Below are 19,834 nucleotides of genomic sequence, written 5' to 3' on the forward strand. Positions count from 1 at the left end.
AACAGCAACCGTTTGTTCCCCACTCTTTCCATTCTCGGACGTGGTCTGTGCAGATCAAGGATTTCAACTCCATCCAATCATTGTCGTCCTCGTTCCGTCGCTTTTCTTTTGGTACAGGGGGGCTCGGAAATTCAGCAAGTCAACTCTCGAAGTGCCCGCTTTTCAGCTGTCGCGAGGACAAGGGGACGGCTTCGTTCACTGCCGATCAGCAAGAGAGCCGCTCGTCAATTCCCAATTGCCCAGGAACCCCGTGAAACCTGGCAGTGATGCCGAATTGAAACGGGTTTGATTACTCCAGCAAGACATGGCGCAACCGTCAACTCCCGCTGGTCCAGCCCTGGGTCCAGCTGCCGGATCCTCCATCTTCGGTGGCAACGCGCAGGCCACTTTCGCTCAATCGTCCTCCCTGCCACTCTTGAGCCAGGCGGTGACGCCTGCTTCGGGCGCATCTTCTAACAATACCTACATCATGCCCAACTCGCCGCTGAAGCATCGTGCAACCATGGACGGCTACCGGCCCAAAGTCACCCGCACGCTCGGCCAGAAGCCAGCATGCCTGGTGAATGCCTCAGTTACCTATTGCGGAAACAATCAGATCTACGCATTTGGCGGGTTCGACCAGTACACGGATGAAGTGTACAACCATGTGTTGAGGCTCGACCTTGTCAGCCATCAATGGAATCTAGTAGACAACTATGGGGACATCCCGGGAGTGAGGATGGGTGAGAGACAGCCTTGATTGCTAGCCATTGGTGATTTCCGCCGTTAACATGACGTTACAGGCCACACTGCGACACTGTATAAAGGTGACAAACTTCTCGTGTTCGGCGGCGAGAACGAGCACCGGACCTACCTCTCCGACCTGATCATATTCGACCTGAAGACCGCGCACTGGACTCAGCCCCAGGTCACCGGGCCGATTCCCAAGGGCCGGGCCCGGCATGCGGCCGTGCTGCACGAAGACAAGCTATTTATCGTGGGCGGCATCACCGGCCATGACAACTACGTTCTGGAAGACATCTGCTACCTAGACCTGAAGACATACACCTGGTCTAGATCTTGGCGGTTTGTTGGCAGGTTTGACCATTCGGCATATATCTGGGGCGATCGGGTTTGGGTCTTTGGCGGCCTGAGCGAGGACATGGACAAAGTCAGTGACATATGGTGGCTGGACCTTAAAGGGAGCCCGGCATTTGACTCGCCGCCGCAAATCGGCTCCTTCGACCGGCCCGGCTTCAGTCGGTCACCGAGACCGCCCTATACTGCTGCGCAGTCGCCCGTTGTCGGAGCATCCGGCTATGCCGCCAACTCGCGGACAGCCCAGGTCAACCCGCCGTCTTTCCACCTGAAATCCTACGCCCCTCCGGCACCGGGCGTCATCTCGGCGTTGAGGTTTGTAGGCGGCCCCAATATTCCTTCACAGATGCAGGGGATACACTTCCACGTCTACTCGTCCGGGACGCTACTCGATTTTGTCACGCCGGCAGCGACAATCACCTCGAAAGAGTGCTCCCTGTCGGCCTTGGATCTGGGGACCCTGCGATGGCAGAAACTGGCGGAGGGACGCGAGATCTTCAAACCCGCATATCGCTGGCACTATTGCACCATGAATGAGGACGGGACGAAGGCCTGGCTCCTTGGTTGCCCCATCGACCACGGCGCGATCGATCTCGGCGCTAATGGCCTCGAGGAGTATCTGTCAGACATAATGGAGATTGACCTCCGACGGTATGGATTCCTGGGAAACAATCTGGCCCCTGAGCCGCGGACAGATCTAGTCCGGCAGTCCTCGCGCATGAGGCATGTCGAGCAGCCGTCCAAGGGCCTCGGTGCTGACCTGGCGAAGCTTTTCAACCAACCACCGGAGACGGGCAGCGGAACCGACTTTGTCATCACGGCGCTGTCTAGGGATAGCGACGAGGACGAGTTCATCGGCTCGGCACTGGTGCATGCCAGCGAATCTGGGGACGGCGATCACAGCTGGCTGGCGCCCGACGCCCCGACGTCGCCACCGATCTATGTGCATAGGCTCATCCTGCAGGCTCGATGGCCGCATTTCGCTCGTCTCTGGGCCAGCCAGATGGCCGAGTTCCACACCAAGAAGATGCACATCCCGGAGCCGTACAACGTCGTCAAGGCGTTCATCTTCTACCTGTACACCGACCACATCGACCCGCCGACGGCGGAAAACGACGACGGCGCGGCCACCAGCGCGGCAGACCTCTCGGACGTGGCTGGCCTGCTGGTCATGTCCAACATCTACAACATCCCACACCTGCGGCTGCTGTGCGTCAACAGGCTCAGCAAGGAGCTCGACGTTGACCACGCGTGCATCACGTGGCACTGCGCGGGGCTCGCCAACGAGGAGTGGCTGCGCAAGCGCGCGGCGGGCTTCTGCCTGACGCACTGGGGCCGCATCGTCCGCACGAGCGGCTTCCTGCGCCTGCCGCGCAGCGCCCTCGTCGAGCTGTCGCAGGAGATCGACATGGAGGGCCGCGTTGTCGGCGGCGACGAGCTCGACATGTTCGCCGGCATGGACGGGGCGCGGTTCCCCGACGGCGGTTCGGCCGCGGGGCGCAAGGGGAGCAGCAGCAGCAGCGGGAGCCAGACCCAGATGCTGGAGAGCGAGGGGGACGACGACGACGGGATGGAGATGACGTGAGCTGGGATTCTTGTCCTTTCTTCTTTTGTTTTCTCTCTCTTCTTTTTCATTTTTGCTTGTACAACTCATCGAGATCGTTTCCTGGCTTGAATATCAGCGATGGAGGAGCAGACCTTCTTCACAACGGCCAACTTGCGGAGTTCGGGGGTATTCATGTATGATATAGCTACCTAGGCTTGGGGGCTGGAGTCACTGGGTCTGTAGTTGGGGCTGGCTATCTATACGTCCTCGGGTCGACTACGCAGGCGTACACCGGAAACATGTGGGAAACGTGTTACGATATGGTAGGTACTGTATGCGGCGGCGTTGGAACACCTGTTCGTCTGGTTTGGGGGGGCATACCCCCTTTCAGGAATAGGGGAATATGGTAAAGTGTTTTCGGTGCAGATCATTAATCTTGCGACTGTTGGGGGTTCACCCATCATCAGGTTATGTTGGCCAGCAGAGGCAAAAGATAGACCTTTTAAATGCGAGTTGCGAAATACTTTGAAAAGCGGTGATGATTTTTTTTTCTATGACTGCTAAACCATACAAGACCCATTCTAGAGACTGCCGCTCGAATAGCAAAAAAGGCCTCCTTGCAAAAGTATTAACATTAATAGAAAGTAGGCAATGAATGCAAATGTGTTGCCGTATAGGCATCTTTTCCCTCCCCCCCTTTTTTGCTCCTTTTTGCTTGTTTCTTTTTTTCTTTCTTTTTTCCTTTTCGTTTTCAATGTTCAAATTAGAACGGTCGAGGCCCTCGTTTATGCAGCCTGAAAGGACTCCATCCAAACCCTCTATTGTCGTTCGTACATTTCGTCCTCACGTCGTCTCTCCCGAGTCTAGCCTCGCTCTATCATCACTCTGCTGACGACCACTGACAGAAAATTTTGGCCCAGCAAAGGCCGAAAGACGGGCCATTTGCTGTGGATCCAAACAAACGTAAAAAGGTTCCGAAGTAATCGGAAACGAAAAAGAAAACATATCGGCCCTTCCCACTCTTTTTTTTATATTCCTTTTGGGCCAGTCCAGTTGGATTGCTGGCTGGGGAGTGCTCGCAGAGCTGTGGGCAGGGAAAAAAAGACGCCCTGCGCTCTCGAGTCTAGGTCCAGGTTGGGGGTGGGGGTATATGGCGGCAAAAAAGAAAAGAAAATGCCCGAACGACCTGCCGCCCTCCTGCTGTCCATGAGAAACGCCGGCGGTGAATGCTGGTAAAAATGCAAGGTTCTCTGTTCTTTTTTTGTTTCCGAGCCCAAGGAGAGAAGTAGGAAATGGATGTAGTGATGACACGTAGCGATGACACGCAGTGACAACATGTAGCGATAAACGTGTGACGATGATGTTAAGCCGCGTCTCCGGGGATGGGAGGCGCCAATTTCTGTAGATAACCAGAGGAAACCCCAATCAGAATTGTGTGTCCTCGCCAATGTTGGGCAGTGCATGGGACAAGCCAATATCGAAGCCTCCTAGAGCATTCTGCTGGGTCAAGGCTGCAATAGTGGCCATTGCATTCTGCTGCTGTAGCCTTGTCTCGGGATCGCACATCGGAGAATGCTGCTTATGCTGCAAAGAGGGGTTAGCTCTGAGACAGAGGACACAAAACCACAGGGGTAAGGTTCATCTTACGTATTTGAGGCCATTGAGGTTCTTATACCGCTTGCCGCAGACATCGCACTTGAAAGGCTTCTCCTTTTCCATGCCAAGAGTCCCCGGATATGGAGTCGAGGTCTCGGGGTTGACGATGGAGAAAGTGCCATCGCCGTTTTCATGCAGCTGTTGTGACGTATGCCCATGTGTCTTGTGGTACCTATGCCTGTTGTTAGCCGAATGTCCAAGGGGGGGTTGGAGGCAAGGGAGTTTTCCGCAGCACGGTCCAACTTACTTGAGCCCGTTCTGGTTTTTGTAGGCCTTCTCACAGCCGATGACAGGACACTTGAAGGGCTTTGGCTCCTCTGCCGGCGGCATCATCAAAGCGGTCATATGCTGGAGGAGGAGGGCCGGGTCTGTGCCAGGAGGAAGCTGGCTTGGGTCCAGGTTCAGTTGCTGCAGCTGCTGTTGCAGCTGCTGCTCCAACAGGCGGCGCTGGTTCACAGCAGGGGTGGTTCCACCAGGACTATATAGTCGCTTGGCAGGTTCATCTATGCATTCCATCCCGAGCACCCCATTTGGCTTTCCGAAGTTCAGGCCAAACTGCGAGCCATTCAGGTTCAGATTGCCCAGGTTCATCTTCATGGGCATTCCAGGGATCTCATCGTCTAGGTCAGTGTTGTCCTGGTCAAACTGCGACTGGCCGCGCTGCGGCAAGCCTTGCTGTGTGGTGAGGGTCGGGGTATTGACCGATGAGACTGTTGGGTTGTTCTGGAAGCCAAAGCTCGCAGTGGCGGGTGTGGTCGGCTGGGAGTTGCGGAGGGCCTGGTGGGCAAGCCCAGAGCTATTCAGATGCAGCTTGGGTCGCTGCTGCTGGCCAAACAGTTGTCTCGTCTGCTCCATGGTCCGCTGGCTGTCGTCAAGGTCCAGAGGCCCCAACGGGTCATCCATCTCCATGTCCCCGACGGCATCCATGTCATCGTTCATCTGGGAGGACAGCTGGTTCTGCTTTTGGGAAGCCGGCGTCAACGGCTGCTGTTGCCGCATCATCTGCTGGATACCCCCAACGCCCCCTGCAGCGCCACCAGCCTGCCGGCCTTGTTGGTAGCCTGGGAGAGCCTGGGCTCCATGCTGGGCAGAGGCTATTGATGTGTTGGAAGGACCGGGTCTCGGGGTGGTAGGAGTCCGCATGTTGGTTTGGCCACCGTACGCGCCAAAGTTCTTAGCATTTTGCGGGTTCGGCTGGGTATGGTTTTCTTCGTAATGCTGGAGGAGGTCGTGTAGTGTGGGCCACGTCCGATCGCAGCAGATGAAATCTCGCATGAAGTTTGCCTCCAGCTTGGGAATGTATGAGGACGAGTGAAATGACGGCGACTGATGCGTCATATACGGCGAGGTGCCGGCCATCATAATGCTATTGTGTCGCAAAAAAACCAGAGTTAGCCCCTCCATGTGTGGATAGGATGCGAGACAAAGGAGAGACGGAATCGTCGATGGGACGGGGACAAGGAGACGGGGACGAGGGCAACCACAGTGTCTTGCCTTGAACCATGGCCCGAGGCAAGATACACAGCAGCGGGGGAAACGAAAAAGGGAACATTTGCGATGGGGAAAGACTTACTCGTCGCGAATAAAACTGCCCACGGAAATCCCGCCCCAGCTCATGCCTCCCATCATGCTGCCGGCGAGGCTTTCTCTGCGCGCGCGATTGGCATGGTCGCGGTTCGGATTGATCATAGAGATGGGCTTGGGCCCGGCGCTGACAAACGAGTCCTTGCGACTGCGGCTCATGGCCGAGTCGAGGTTCGGGCCTGTGGTCATGTCGACGTCAGAGGGGCTATTGGCGAGATCGCCGCCGAAAAATAAGTCGTCAGGCGGGCTGCGCAAAGCAGGCGAGGAGGGAATAGCGATAGGCTTGGGGCCCGCGAGGTTGGAATAATTTCCGGGACCAAGGACGGGTGAACTTGGGGTTGCCGGTTGGGGAGGCGGCGAGGGCGATAGCGACGATAGTGACGAGTAAATGGGGGAAGAAGACGAATGAGAAGTGGTAGTGGGTGGGCGGTCGTCGGAGGCGGAAGAAGACGCGCGATAACAATTATTATTCGTGTCGCTGTTAGCACTGTCAGGGCCCAAAGTGCTGGGACCGTCGCCTCTGGTGGTTGCGCCCCGGCTGGGCGGCTTATCGGTACTTGGCCGCGGATTAAACCACTTCAGGGCGGTCCTCATGTCGAAGTTACTTGTGGGGATTCCGCCACGGGGCAAGGTCACCTCGGGATGGAAAATGGCCGGAGTAGGAAACGGGGTGCAAAGGATCAAAAGTCAGCCAGCTAGATGACCCGGTAGATGCCAGTGATGACCACTCGTCTCTTCTGGCGTTGTCTCTGCTTTTGAACTCGTCCTGTTTGAGGGCCAGAGCGTGTCTCGGCTCGCGGGCTGGCGGTTGGTGTAAGTGTCTGCTCTCCGATCACCTAAGGTATCAGGTACCTCGGTCGGTACATGCAACCTTGGGAATCTACTGCCTGGAAAGGCACCTACCAGGGAAACCGGGCGGACAGAACTTAGGAGGACGGGTTGAGGGACCACCTGGCTGGTGGGCTGGGTGTTTCTTCTCGACAGTTGAGGTGGGATGCCGAGATCCTTTTCCTTTATAACTACCTACCTACATCTGGTGAAGCCTTGTGGCCGTGTGACGCACTGACGCCGCATGGCGGTGATGGCGGGAGGTTATTCTTCTAGAGACGGACTATGGCTATGCCGCCCAGCCAAGGGGGTTACAAAGGTTGCATTACAACCACCACACCCGACTAGGCAGCCCCAATAGTTTAGAGCTAAATGGCAAATAGGCGCAAGGATACATGATCGTTTCCTGGTTGACGCTCGATTCAGTGGATTCCTTCCTGACTCCCGGCCATGTCGGGTAGGGAACAACAATCGGATACATCCAACCCCAAAGTATCTATTCGTACTAGCTACCAGGACTCCGACCTAAGATTTAACCATCAAAGGTGAGAGTTGGAGTGACTATTCTGTTTCCTATCGCAGTTAGCATAGCAGTTATCTTGAAACGCGTGTACAGAGAGGCAATGGAAGTAGTGTTGATGATAGACATGAACGATGGGCTCATAGGGACGTCATGACTTCTCACACCACCATCTACATCTACCTACCTCCCTTAGTAGGTAGGTACCTAGTGCTCTGCGACGGTGACTGTACTGGGGACATGTAGGTAGACACCCGACTCTCACCTGCATTTGCCCATCGCTGCCAGTACTGCGACAGCCTCACAATCCTCACTCGGCCCAGCATGACCGGCGAGTCAATCATACTAACACAGATGGTACTACGGACGGAATACCGATCCCCCAACGAGTCGACAAACCTGTGTCTCGAGTCGGTGAGAGTCCCCGATGGCCCTGGATCCTTGCTCGTACTGCTCATACCGTTTTGCGCTAGTCTCTAGTGTTGCATTGGCAAGGCTCGGCCACAAGCCGCCGTCGCCGCCGTCGCCGCCGTGGCTTGACTCATGGCATCCACGAAACTTGCCATCCGAGGCGAGTTACACAATAATCTCCACCATTAGCGATCTTCGAGATCCATTCTATGGAGCACGTTGCCCGTTTGGGGTTGACGGAACCACTCCGTGGGTAAGCTATCAAATTAGGGCAAGTTAGGGTGCGCTACCTCGTCATTCTTCATTTTGTACTGCGGTACACCTTTGATGCCCTTGAAGCGCCCTTGGTCTATCAGCATGGCAGATGGGGAGCTGGAACCGAAGCACACGAGGCGACTTTCTGCTTCCGGCCTTCTATTGCAAGCCAAGCTTCCACGTTACTTTCGGCTCCTAGGTTCTCAAACAGAGATTCGCTTCGGGACGAGCAAGACAGATAGATGTATATAAGGTGGGTCGCGAAGCAGAAAGTGTTCCCGTGATTCCACTCGCTACTACCGGCGGTAAGTACCGATATATGGCAAGCGCCGACCACAAACGTCGGTGTGCGGCCAAGCTACTACTGTGCAGCAAAGCTCTTCGGAACAACTCCCTCTCCTCCCCTTCCTTTCCTTCAGTTCATTCAAACAGTTCTAGATGCATGTGGATGTCAGGCCAAGAATAATATCAAGCTGTAACTGTTAGTGTAAAAGAGGTGGCGCTAATAGACACTAACTCTGGTGGAGCAGTGGTGATTGGTGGTTTGAAGGCAGCTGCACGTGTAAATGCATGCAAGATTACCTATGGATACCCTCCACCACCAGGGGTCTAGCATGAGTCTCCCGACCCATGTCATCAACCGTTTTCTGCATACACCTTACTAATGAGCAACCACTTCCATTTCCGGCAGACAGCCTGTCGGTCGGATATGGGATATGCTGCGATATGCACTAAGTAGTAGGTAGCAGCAGAGGGGAAATGGTTATGCACCAGGTACCGTAACTTGGAGGGATGCCACTGTCGTCACTTTTCAGATCTCACAATCGAGATACATGTAGAACGAGAGGTATCGAGGGGTGGGGAATCGCCTCATCTCTCAAACGTCCTAATGCTTCCCAAGACTCTCAGCACCCAGAAGCCGCCAAGTGGCAGATTCGACTAGCCTGACTCTACTGCAGGTTATATCAACCCAAGCCCTAACCATGTAGCCTAGGTAGTCGTCTTCTCTACTACGTATAACATACGACGACTCAACATGCCTCGCTCACCGTCAACATGGAAGCCAGCCGAGTTGTGAGGCTGCAAGTGGGCCAAAAAACGGCTGAGCCGAACTGGTTGTCTTGAGTCACGAGTTCAATCAAGTGAAGACCCAGCGCCAGGACCCCAAGGATAAGTAAGTGCCTACCTAGGTTAGGTATGTCTGGGCTCTACAACGTATGTGGCCTCTGTTCATCTGCCCGCCCTCCGGTCGGGTGCCCTTCCGATGGTGTGGCGCGGTTTGAGGGAAGCATCTCCGCCGCCGGGTTGTCCGACCACCCGCCGACTCCCGTCCATCCCCTCCCAGCCTCTCAGGCGTTCGGCGGGTGTCGGTTTTTCTTTTAAGTGGTTTTTCTTTTAAAAGACAGCATGCCTGGCATTTAAAAGACTTCGGACTTCGCACTTGGTGAAAAGAAAGGCAAGGTAAGGCTGGCGTGGCTGGACAGACGAAGGGCATCCTTCGGAAACCGGAATGGCTAATTGGCGGCCAGGTGGTGTCTCCGCGGGAATCCTGATAATATGGCCCGTGTGCGACCGGCGAAAGCAGGAATGAAGGGTCAATTATCAGTCGATTTCGGGATTTTCAGAACCAGAGGGCTGACCCGGAGTTAGCTCGGGGACCTTTTGCGGCCTTCTGAGTGGCCAGCCTGCAGTTCGAGGTCAAATCCCGCCTGGGTTACATAAGTCGTCTGGTGGTAAGCGATTTTCGCCACGGGCCAGACGGCCTTTGACATCACCAATTTTTTGTCGCATGATATCATCCAGCGTTCCTAGAATTCCCTAAGCTTGGGAACCCGTCAATTGAGTTCCTTTATATGAGAGGTATCACTGCCATTCTTCGGTTTCCAGACATCTGAGCTGTACAGAATCTTGAAGTTACCTAGCCTCACCCACACCAGTGGGCTCGTCATCGAATCATGAAGGTCATCAGCAAGGAGGAAGAGCAGTCCCACTACAACTATGTGATCAAGGGCGGCCTCATCGGCGGCACAGTCGGCCTGACGCTCGCCCTCGGGGGCGCCATTGCCGCATCCCGGCGGTACGCCGGATTCCGCAGTCTCACGCTCCCGTTCCGGTCCTTCCTGGTCTCGTCCGTCACTACCGCCAGCGCCATCATAACCGCCGAGCGGTACTCGATCAACTACGCCAAGATGCGCGACCCCATGAGCAACTACAAGGACGCCTCCCAGCGGGCCCTGGAGGAGGCCAGGAGCAAAAACACCGGCGTCCAGAAGTTCGTCGACTGGGGGCGCGAGAACCGCTATACCATTGTCGGCATCAGCTGGATCGCCGCCATGGGGATCGCCATGGCCATCGTCAGCCGGAACAAGTACCTGTCGACGAGCCAGAAGCTGGTCCAGGCCAGAGTCTACGCACAGGGCTTGACCCTGGCCGTGCTGGTTACCACCGCCGCCTTCGAGACCGCTGATGCCAAGAGCGGGAAGGGCCGCTGGGAGACGATCAAGGTGCTGGATCCGGACGACCCCGAGCATAAGCACATGATCGAGAAGAGAATCCACAAGGAGGAATACGAGGGCCAAGACCTCTGGAAAGGTGAGATCCCCCCCGTGCCCCTTTAAATCCCTCGCTCTTCCCTTCGATGTTCAAGTTATTAACTTTTGTCCTTGCTTAGATATGGTAGCTGCAGAGGAGCGCCGAATGGAGGCTCAGAAGCAGGCCAAGGCCGCGATCGCGAAGCAGAACCATTGAGAAGCCCTCCGTCTCTCCACCTGCCAGGTAGCTTCCCCATCTAGTCCAGAAGATGATTAATTGCCCGCCTGGGAGAGATCCCAGTCCGGTGTGGTGCCTCGGGCACCTGAACTTTGTACTTGTACACACATACCATCATCTCCGGTTCAAGGCCAGACACGAACCCTCAACCCCCCACCCCCCCGGAAGGAAAAGTCGGTTTGGCAGGCGTTTCAAGGCGTTTCCTTGTTCTTTGTATGGGCAAGCATGGGTGCATTGATGGCGAGTTTTGTGGACTGGGCTGGAATGGCAATCTTCCGGTTGCTGAAGACAAGTCATGGGTATTAGACTAGCATAAGCCATATAAAACGAAGATAGACAGGACTGATTCCCACCGTTTTTGTTCATGATTCTGCAGACTGAAACGCCTCTCATTGTATTCCCCCCCATCACAAATAAAACCCCACGCGCAAGTTCGTTCTATGATATTCGCCGCGTCCTTGACCCGCCAGATATATAACCCGCCCGTTCCCAAACCGCCACCCCCCCTTCCCCCGCTTACCGGGCATCATCATACATTTTTTTCAATCACACCTCGATCGTGAAATGGCTGATCTGAGAATAATACGCGTGGACGGCGAGTTCCAGTATCCACACGTCGCCAAACACCTCGCTGCCGTCGAAGCCCCCGATGACCAGCAGCCGGCTGTCATGCAGGGCGGTGCCATGGTAGCCGCGGCCGCTGGGGGGCAGGCCGTAGACCTTCCGGCGGTCCCAGGTCATGGTGACGAGGTTGAGCAGCAGGACGTCGTTGGAGTACTCGTTCCCGTCGTGGCCGCCGACGACGAACAGGTACGAGCCCACGATGGTGGCCGTGTGCGACAGCCGCCGGTGCGTGACGGGGATGTGGACAGCCTTCCAGGCGTGCGTCTCGACGTCGTACACCCACACGTCGTTGAAGCACTCGCCCCCGTCCGACCCGCCGAAGATGATGAGCTTGCTGCCCACCATGTTGGCCGTGTGGTAGCCCCTGGCCTTGGGGCTGCCGCCATCCTTGGCGCCGGGCGACTTGGACGAGGACGCGGACGGCGAGGGCGGCGAGGTCGGGGCCGAGACCAGCTTCCACGACATCTTGTTAGTGTCGCTCACGTCAAGCCTCCAGATGTCGTTGAGCGCCCTGACGCCGTCGCCGCCCCCGAAGACGTAGATGCCGTTCTTGTACAGGCACGCCGTGTGGGCGCGCCTCTTGGACGGCACCTTGTCGCCCAGGATGCGCGGGCGCGACCAGCGGAAGTTGACCGTGTCGAGCACGTAGACGTCGTTGTAGTAGGCCGGGCCGTCGCCGCCGCCAAAGACGACCAGCTTCTTACCCACGGCGGTGCAAGTCATGGCGCGCAGCGGCAGCGGCAGGTCGCCGACCACGTGGGGGGTCGACCAGTGGAACGAGTCGGCGTCCAGCACGTAGAGCTCGTTGAAGCACGTGCGGCTGTCGCACCCGCCGAACACGTACACGTTGCTCCCCACCAGTGTCGTCGTGTGCGCCCGCAGCGCCGTGTGTGGCGACCCCGACACCGGCGCACGGCTCCAGTACATGCCCGACGACGGCGCCGCCGGCACGTCCGGCGCTGTCCGTGCGTCCGCAAGAGGCGGGAACGCCGTGTGCACGCCGCGCGCCGTCGTCAGTCGTGTGCTCCACCCACCACCACCGCCGCCGCCGCTGCCAACCCCTCCCCCACTCCCCCTATGTACGACAGGTGAGGAGCCCGAAATCCCCGGGCGCGCGGCTATTGCCGACGTGGAGCGTAGGTTGGTAGGCCGCTGCGCGCTGGTGACGCTGCTGTCCCTGCCACTGCCGGCAGAGGAGTCGTGGCGGTCGCGGTCGCGATGATGCTGGGTGGCGCTCGCAGAGGTAAGCGCCGCGACATCCTCGCCGCCGTTGCTGGTGGTGGCGGAGAGGGGCTTTGGGGTCGAGGCGGCTGGAGACGGGAGGGAGAAGGTGGCCTGGCTGGCGGATAGCGAGAGGGTTCCCCCCGCTGCGGATTGCGAGCGCTGTCGGAGGGAGAGTTCAGATGGCCTGTGGCGGCGGTCCTGGCTCTTGGATGCGAGGTGGCCCGGTGTGTGGCTGCGGGGTATGGGGGGTGCGCGGTTGTGCGTCTCGTCAGCTGAGCCTTCGAAGGGCTCGTGGCGAGGCTCGATAGGGGATGTGCTTTGAGAGATCTTCTGGGAGCGGACGACCTTGGTCCTGGAGGATGAGTGCGACGGCCTGTCTTTGCCTCTGGCGTCAGCCATCGTGGGGTCGAATGATCATATCCTGAACATGGGCAACGTGTGGGGGAGAGCGAGGAATTGATGGGGGTTGGGATGGCGGAGACGAGGAGACGAGGTTGGATGGCCTTTTGAGATTGGCGAGAGATCCGTAGGTGGGAAATGGTTCCCAAGCTTGGGACCGATCTATGCGTTGCTGAAAGAGGTATGCAGCGATTGCAAGTTGGTTGGTAAGGGGGGAGAGAGACGTCAAAGCTACGGGCTGCTGCAGGTCCATGCATGAAACTATTCATTCACCCCCACCTCCACCTCCCCACTATCTCCCGCCCGCTCCCGCTCCCTCCAAAATTAGGTACCTCATCCAGCATTTATTATGTTCGAGTATTTTTTATCTCTTGTGTCTCCTCTGTGCTCTATATGTAGATGAGACGCCGAGTATTCTCCAGAACGGGACAAGCGTCGGGTTTCGACTTTATGAGTGTACCGAAATAGCACTTTCCCTGGGCCGAGATTTAGAATTACCCCTCGATTTCTGCATAACCCGGAAACTCGAATTTGCGCTGATCTTTGCTCTAGGTACATCCGTACATACATCGATGTTTACCCCTGGCTCCACATTCAAGCTCTGCAAGGCAGACTGGGAACATATACCATCTCCAAGCAGATCAGCAGCCTTGGCCTGTTCTGCAATTCAAAGCAGTGCTTTGGCCTGCTGCAAAAAGGGGTCACTCAACACCTTCCTGTGGTATCTAGATTCTTTTAATCCTCACAGCATTCAGCTGTTTAAATAATGCTATGATCCTTCTACCAGCAAGATCTAGAGATCTAGTGAGAATAGGACGTTCTTTCTATACGTTGTTATCCAATTGTAATGTCAGGCATATGAAGAGCTGGAAAATTCCTGAAGAGTGGTATGTATGTACCTCTATACTGCGTATAGCAGTAGGTGTGGGCTCCGGCCGCCGCGCCCCGCCGCGGGGTTAAAAAACAAATTCTCAGCGCCGGATTGTTCCCGTTAACAATCCTGCGAATTGATCAGAATTTTATAGTGCCGGCACATACCAAACCACCAGCTTTAAGTGACTGCTGATAGAGATGGAGGAGGCGAAGAGAGCTCAAGAAACGGCCAATGGCGCTTCACCACCAAACACAGATGAGCCACCTACTAAACGGATCAGGCTCGACGATGGCTCTCCAGCGGTTGAGGCTGGCGTGCCGAAGAAGCCAAGAGAGAAGATGAGAGGGATGGCCTTTATCAAAGAGGAGTAGGTCGTCAAACTCACAGCTTGATCGGCGCCGTTGCTAACTCCCGTCAGGTATCTCGTCTTCCCGCCTGGAGCGGCCGGTGCTGCCAAGGATAGCACGGCCATCGATGACGACGCAGCCGAGGGTCGCACCGCTCCTGACGCTCGCGGTGCGCGTCAGGATTCCCGTGGCAACGGTTCTCAGGGCCAGAGAAAGAAGCAGAAAGGCCAGAACCAGCAACGTGACTTTGGCCGGTTTTCTGATTCCATCCGTCTTTGCAACTCCCTCGCGCACTCGCCTGAATTCTCCCCTGGACAGTGCAGGATGGGAGATCGCTGCAAGTCTCTTCACGATCTCCGGAAGTATCTAAAGGAAGGTCGCCGCGGTGACCTCGAGTCTTTCGGTGGCAAATGCCCGACCTTTGAGGCCTATGGCAAATGTTCTTCCGGCTGGCGATGCCGCTTCCTCTCGAGTCACATGAAGGAGGTCGAGAGAGAGGACGGCCGGAAGGAATTGATTCTTGTCGAGGACGCTAGCAAGATATATGTGGCAGGCGATAACGTTGATGACCAGTATCCGGGTGTGGTGAACGTCGTGCCCGCAACGAGCAAGTCGGACCTTGAGAAGAAACGGGTCAAATTTGAAGATGCGGACAAGTTTAGCCAGTGGCTCGAGAAGGACGCAGCTCTGTATAACAGCCTTCACAACAAGCGCAAGGACGAAGGAGGCGATCACATCGAAGAGTATCGCGCCCAATATGTCGACCCTCCTCTGAAGCCTTCGGAAAAGAGACGGATCTACTTTGGGCGAGAGACCCCAGTCTTGGCTCCGTTGACAACTCAGGGGAACCTACCATTCCGGAGGTTATGCGTGGAGCTCGGAGCTCAGGTCACTTACTCCGAGATGGCGTTAGGGTTACCGCTCATCCAGGGTCAGAAGGCTGACTGGGCACTCATGAAAGCCCACGAGAGCGAGATCAGCCCCCCTCGCATTGCCCCTGGCAGCCCAATTGTCAAAGGCTACGATAACTCGAAGGACCTCAAGTTCGGAGCGCAGATAGCCACAAACGCCCCCTGGATTGCGGTCAAGGCAGCCGCGGCGCTGTCCCGATATCTTCCCCATCTTCGCCTCATTGATCTCAACTGCGGATGCCCCATCGACATGGTATTCAACTCAGGAGGCGGGTCTGCCTTGCTCGATTCGCAGGCGAAGTTGGAGAGGATGGTTCGGGGGATGAATGCGGTGTCAGGGGAGATTCCCATCACGATTAAAATCAGAATGGGCGTCAAAGACGGAAAGCCGACCGCCCACAAGCTCGTCGAACGCATGGCGTTTGGTAGCCCGGAGTTGCGTGACACGCTCGGCGCCGCGGGATGCGCCGCAGTCACACTGCACGGCCGGACCCGCCAGCAGAGATACACCAAGGTCGCTGACTGGGGCTATATCGCCGAATGTGCGGCACTGATCAAGTCGTACCAGAAGAAACAAGGCGACTTGACGGATACGATCCGTGAAGTCGAGGAAAACACCCTGGCCAATACCCCTGGGGGGAAGATGTATTTCCTGGGCAACGGCGATTGCTACTCACACGTTGAATATTTCAACCATATTGACGAAGCCAAGGTGGACAGTGTGATGATCGGGCGAGGCGCCATCTTCAAGCCGTGGATCTTTGAGGAGATCGAGAAGGGGCAATTCCTGGACAAGTCGGCGACCGAGAGGTTGACCTATATCGAGAAGTTCTGCCGCTACGGACTAGAAGCCTGGGGGTCGGACGAACTCGGCATCGGCTTCACAAGGCGGTTCCTCCTCGAGTTCCTCAGCTTTTTCTACCGGTACATCCCTCTTGGCGTTCTCGAGCACTGTCCGGCGAGCCTAAATGATCGGCCACCTGCGTATCGAGGAAGAAATGATCTGGAGACCATGTTGGCAAGCGATAACTACAAGGACTGGGTCAAGATCAGGTATGTCTTGCTCCTGTATTTCGGTGGCTGTTGAGGCATGCTAATGGCAAATAGTGAGATGTTCCTCGGTCCCACCCACCCCGATTTCAAGTTCCAGCCGAAGCACAAATCGAACAGCTATGAGATAGAAGCTGAAGGTTAATTTGGGGAGCCGAGCCGAGCCGAGTCAGCCCTGCCGGCAGTGCCTCTCTCGTTGCCAGAGCAAACATGATGGCTGAGACAAGCAACCAATTTTCATGAATGTTAGCTCGATCGAGGTGCGAGAGAGCCTATAAGGGCGTAACTGGGATGGGTGATGGAAATGAGGCCGAGCTAGCTACCGAAATGCTGTGCTTGTGCAAGGGGCATTTCTGGCGTGACGTCCGACCACCAGGCAAGAACTCTAGAATATGCAAGCTGCAATGCCAAAGGTTCCATGTAATACCAGGACGCATGTATATACATACATGAATGTACATGCGTGCCGCAGACCCAATAGCCCCCAAATCAAGTGGAACTGTATTAAAAGACAAGCTTCCCATTTTGGAGACCGCAGGTGGCAAGCAGGCTTATCTACATGCCACGAAAAGTAAAGACTGTTTCACGGCCGACTTGGCTGGACTTCACCATCGGGATTGTCCATTAGAGTTCCTGTGCCTGCCGAGACATCTCAGTGGATGTCCCCGTTCTAGAGGAAGCTTATTCGGCCTTGGCACGGGGAGACTCAAGACCAGTGACTTACACACCGAATGTCTCATTCGACATGTGGCATGCCACGATAAACTCCCTCTCCGCATGGGGATCATCTCACCGATCTACCAAGTCTCTCTCTCGCTCCAGGTCCTCGTCGACACCTGTGCCTACGTCGCCATCTTCGTCCCCAGGTACGACCACTTCAAGGCCTCGCTCGAGAACTCCATGCTCGCCATCTACGAGGGCGTCTCTCTCCCTCGGGGTGCACGTCGCCTTCTGCCGCGGCGTGGGTGGACTACTGCCCCGGGCGACTACGAGGACCCCCCTCTCGCCTTCCCTCGGGCTACGCCGCCCGCGCCCCGCCTTCGCGTGTGGTGTCGTTGGCGCCGTCCTCGGCATGCCGCAGGAGTGGTTCACGGGGCCCATAGGGAAGTTTTGCGAGGACCCTCACGGGGGTGACGTCGGTTTCAAGCTTGCGTTTGGGTTTGCTGCCGTCTCCTACCTGGTGCTGCGCACGGTGGAGAAGAGGCACTTCTGGAAGTGAGGGCTGCCAAAGGGACGGGGGAGTAGAACGGAAGACCAAGTAATGGTTGGTCTTCTAGCGACATCAGGTCGTCCGGGCCACTTGTAAATATTCATCGAATTGACTTCTTCACGCGTAAATAATGACTACACACCTACGGCAAAATACAAGTCGCCGGCCCCTGGGGAATAAGGGGGAAGTAGAGAATAAGAAAATCTGCCCACTACTTGATAGCACCACTAAAGTCTCCAATTGGGATAGTATTACATAACAATGCTCGGATATCAATTATTGCCTCTCGCTATAAGGCTATCGCTACAGAACAACGAAAGGTTGCGGTCCCCTGGAGTTTCCCTCACACATGTAGAAACGCCAAAACAACTCCTTTTTGCCATCCAATTTCCAGAAACAGATATAGGAAACACCGCATATCCCGACACCACCCATCACCAGAGCGCAAATCCCTTCAGGCCATCAGGCCTTAACAGATCCCGAGAAACCCAAGCCGAGCCCCTAGCCGGGGCCCATCAGTCTCGGGGTCGATCCTCCGCAACAAGGGCCGGGACCCGTTCGGCAGGTCAACCTCAGCGTCAACCCCAGCCCCGCCGTGCCTCGCCCCATCCCTCTATGAATAGAACTGGCTCTTCTGGAAGCTCTCCGCCGTGACGTCTCCAAGCTTTGTCTGCGGTACGGCCGAGAGCGGCGCCTCGGCCTTGTTGGACGGCACGGCCGCGGGGGCGCTGACCGCGCTCGTCAGCGAGCTGGCCCTGCTGCTCTCGCCAGCAGCGGCGTTCTCGATGGCGGCGAGGGGGGGCCGGCCGGCGACGGGCTTGCGGGCGACCTCGAGGAAGGTGGCGGGCAGGTAGCCGATGCGGCCGTCGCGGGCGCGGCAGCGCCACCACTCGCTCGGGTTGCCGAGCGGGTCGCTCTTGCTGAGCACGGCGACGAGGTCGCCCTTGCGCACCTCCATGTCCACGTCCTGCACCACGGCCTGGCCCTGGGCCGAGGGGGAGTAGTCGTACAGCACGCGGCAGAACTCGAGCTTGGAGGGGTCGATGGGCTGTTGCTGCGCGAACTGCAGCTGGCGGCGCCGCTCTTCCTCCTCGGCGGACGAGGCGAGCGCGCGGATGATCTTGCTCATGATGTAGGGGAGGCCGAAGGCGGCGAGGATGAAGAAGAAGAGGGGCTTGCGGCTGGGTTTTGGCGCCGCGCCCTGTGCGCCGTCGATCGAGGGCTGTTGCCGGCCTTCGAAGCGGGCGAAGGCGGAAGGCGTGAGAGCTGTCGCGTCCGCCGGCGGAGGGCGGCCGGTGAGTTTCGCGATCAGGGTGCGGATCCAACGCATCAGGGTGAAGATGCCCAGCACGGAGCCGAGGGTGTCCCGTAGATTGCCAAATTGCTCGGCGACCGAGACCATGGCTTTGAAGATGTCAGTACGCGATCGCGACGTGATTCGTAATCCGGGATAGACTTACCGAAGAAGCTTGAATGAGTCGCCATATAGGTGCTCTCCAACATCTGGGCAAAGCCCCCAAACGCGCCGACCACGCCCTCCAACATCTGGAAGGTCGCCTGTGTGCTCATGTTGAACCGATTGGTCAAGCTGTCCGGGTTGTTTGGGTCGCCCGGCATCCCTCCCTGCATGCCGCCGTACATGCCGCCCATGCCGCCTCCGTATCCTCCCATGCCGGCCCCGTACCCTCCCATTCCACCATAGGATCCGTACATGCCGCCTCCGTACCCTCCCATGCCACCCATGCCACCCATGCCACCATATCTCGAATAAGGCGATGCGTATGGCGATGAGTAGGCGCCACCGTATGCTCCTCCATAAGGACTCGCTCCTAGCCGGCTATACGCGGCGGCATTCTGATTCACCGCGGCGGTCAACGATTCTGGTCGCGCGGGTATGGCTGGGGTTGTGGAGGAGGTCATCGAGGTTGTAGGCATGGCTGCGGTGGAGGTGGAAGTGGCCGTGGAAGATGATGGAGCGAGCGTTGCTGATGAATTGTTAGCGGGTCCTCCTGATTACACAAGGCATAACAAGGTGGAGGTGGAAGCCAACCTGATGTAGCTGGTGTTGCGCCTGGCCGCTCCCAAGGCTTTGGCGGTGATGCCATGATTGTTGTGAGGGTTCCCGGCCGGCTGCTCTCAGCGTGTGTCCCCTCTGGAATCTGGAAGCCGACCAAGGTTTTCCAAGGTGGCGACGGATCGAAATCCGGGCTTCGGAATTGAAAAGAGGTGTGACCAGGCCAGTATGAGAAGTCGGCGACGTGACGGTTACAATGATGGAATTGATTGTAGCTGAGTGCGTAGGTGATTATCGGCCCAAGCCGCGGGCGGATGGTTTTGTCATCGGAGAATGGGGCCGACCAGGAAATGGTTGCGGTCGGGTGGAGAAGCGGTTTGCCAGAGGGGCAACTTCCCCGGCTTGTGAACCTCGGTATTTTGGTCGGCACGCCGGGCACGTCACTCGGTACCAGGCTATAAGTCCATTGGTACATGTTCACTACAGTGGATGTCCACCAGATTTTGGCCTCGATTCAGGTATCCTACCCCCATAT

The 19,834-nt window shown here is 56.8% G+C and overlaps 7 protein-coding genes across 7 annotated transcripts; 4 read left to right on the top strand and 3 right to left on the bottom strand.

The window, feature by feature from the left end:
* Window positions 1-118: 118 nt before the first annotated feature.
* QBC33DRAFT_546064 (putative kelch repeat protein) lies at window positions 119-3,155 on the top strand. The gene is made up of 2 exons (XM_060428623.1): window positions 119-722; window positions 783-3,155. Exons 1-2 carry the CDS (start codon window positions 305-307, stop codon window positions 2,660-2,662), a joined length of 2,298 nt encoding a protein of 765 aa, XP_060281020.1. The 5' UTR covers window positions 119-304; the 3' UTR covers window positions 2,663-3,155.
* A 626-nt stretch (window positions 3,156-3,781) lies between these two features.
* QBC33DRAFT_184340 (split finger protein) lies at window positions 3,782-6,736 on the bottom strand. The gene is made up of 4 exons (XM_060422474.1): window positions 5,853-6,736; window positions 4,527-5,645; window positions 4,271-4,451; window positions 3,782-4,207 (listed from the first exon to the last, which is right to left on the bottom strand). Exons 1-4 carry the CDS (start codon window positions 6,455-6,457, stop codon window positions 4,049-4,051), a joined length of 2,064 nt encoding a protein of 687 aa, XP_060281021.1. The 5' UTR covers window positions 6,458-6,736; the 3' UTR covers window positions 3,782-4,048.
* A 2,812-nt stretch (window positions 6,737-9,548) lies between these two features.
* QBC33DRAFT_184424 (mitochondrial hypoxia responsive domain-containing protein) lies at window positions 9,549-10,916 on the top strand. Its single transcript, XM_060422476.1, has 2 exons — window positions 9,549-10,469; window positions 10,549-10,916. The coding sequence occupies exons 1-2, from the start codon at window positions 9,833-9,835 to the stop codon at window positions 10,623-10,625; spliced, it is 714 nt and encodes a 237-aa protein (XP_060281022.1). The 5' UTR covers window positions 9,549-9,832; the 3' UTR covers window positions 10,626-10,916.
* A 9-nt stretch (window positions 10,917-10,925) lies between these two features.
* On the bottom strand, window positions 10,926-12,893 carry QBC33DRAFT_546079 (Tip elongation aberrant protein 1; the record flags this gene model as incomplete). Its single annotated transcript, XM_060428624.1, has 1 exon — window positions 10,926-12,893. The coding sequence occupies one exon, from the start codon at window positions 12,891-12,893 to the stop codon at window positions 11,193-11,195; it is 1,701 nt and encodes a 566-aa protein (XP_060281023.1). The 3' UTR covers window positions 10,926-11,192.
* An 821-nt stretch (window positions 12,894-13,714) lies between these two features.
* QBC33DRAFT_184499 (uncharacterized protein) lies at window positions 13,715-16,374 on the top strand. The gene is made up of 3 exons (XM_060422477.1): window positions 13,715-14,134; window positions 14,186-16,078; window positions 16,133-16,374. The coding sequence occupies exons 1-3, from the start codon at window positions 13,965-13,967 to the stop codon at window positions 16,218-16,220; spliced, it is 2,151 nt and encodes a 716-aa protein (XP_060281024.1). The 5' UTR covers window positions 13,715-13,964; the 3' UTR covers window positions 16,221-16,374.
* Window positions 16,375-16,852: 478 nt separating this feature from the next.
* On the top strand, window positions 16,853-17,294 carry QBC33DRAFT_517403 (uncharacterized protein; the record flags this gene model as incomplete). The annotated part of the gene is made up of 2 exons (XM_060426185.1): window positions 16,853-17,119; window positions 17,157-17,294. The coding sequence occupies 2 exons, from the start codon at window positions 16,853-16,855 to the stop codon at window positions 17,292-17,294; spliced, it is 405 nt and encodes a 134-aa protein (XP_060281025.1).
* Window positions 17,295-17,898: 604 nt separating this feature from the next.
* QBC33DRAFT_561490 (Peroxin 13, N-terminal region-domain-containing protein) lies at window positions 17,899-19,390 on the bottom strand (the record flags this gene model as incomplete). Its single annotated transcript, XM_060430138.1, has 3 exons — window positions 17,899-18,689; window positions 18,746-19,270; window positions 19,336-19,390. 3 exons carry the CDS (start codon window positions 19,388-19,390, stop codon window positions 17,899-17,901), a joined length of 1,371 nt encoding a protein of 456 aa, XP_060281026.1.
* Window positions 19,391-19,834: the final 444 nt, after the last annotated feature.

This window comes from Phialemonium atrogriseum, assembly GCF_030411735.1.
Source record: "Phialemonium atrogriseum strain 8032-3 unplaced genomic scaffold QBC33scaffold_22, whole genome shotgun sequence".
Taxonomy (NCBI): domain Eukaryota; kingdom Fungi; phylum Ascomycota; class Sordariomycetes; order Cephalothecales; family Cephalothecaceae; genus Phialemonium; species Phialemonium atrogriseum.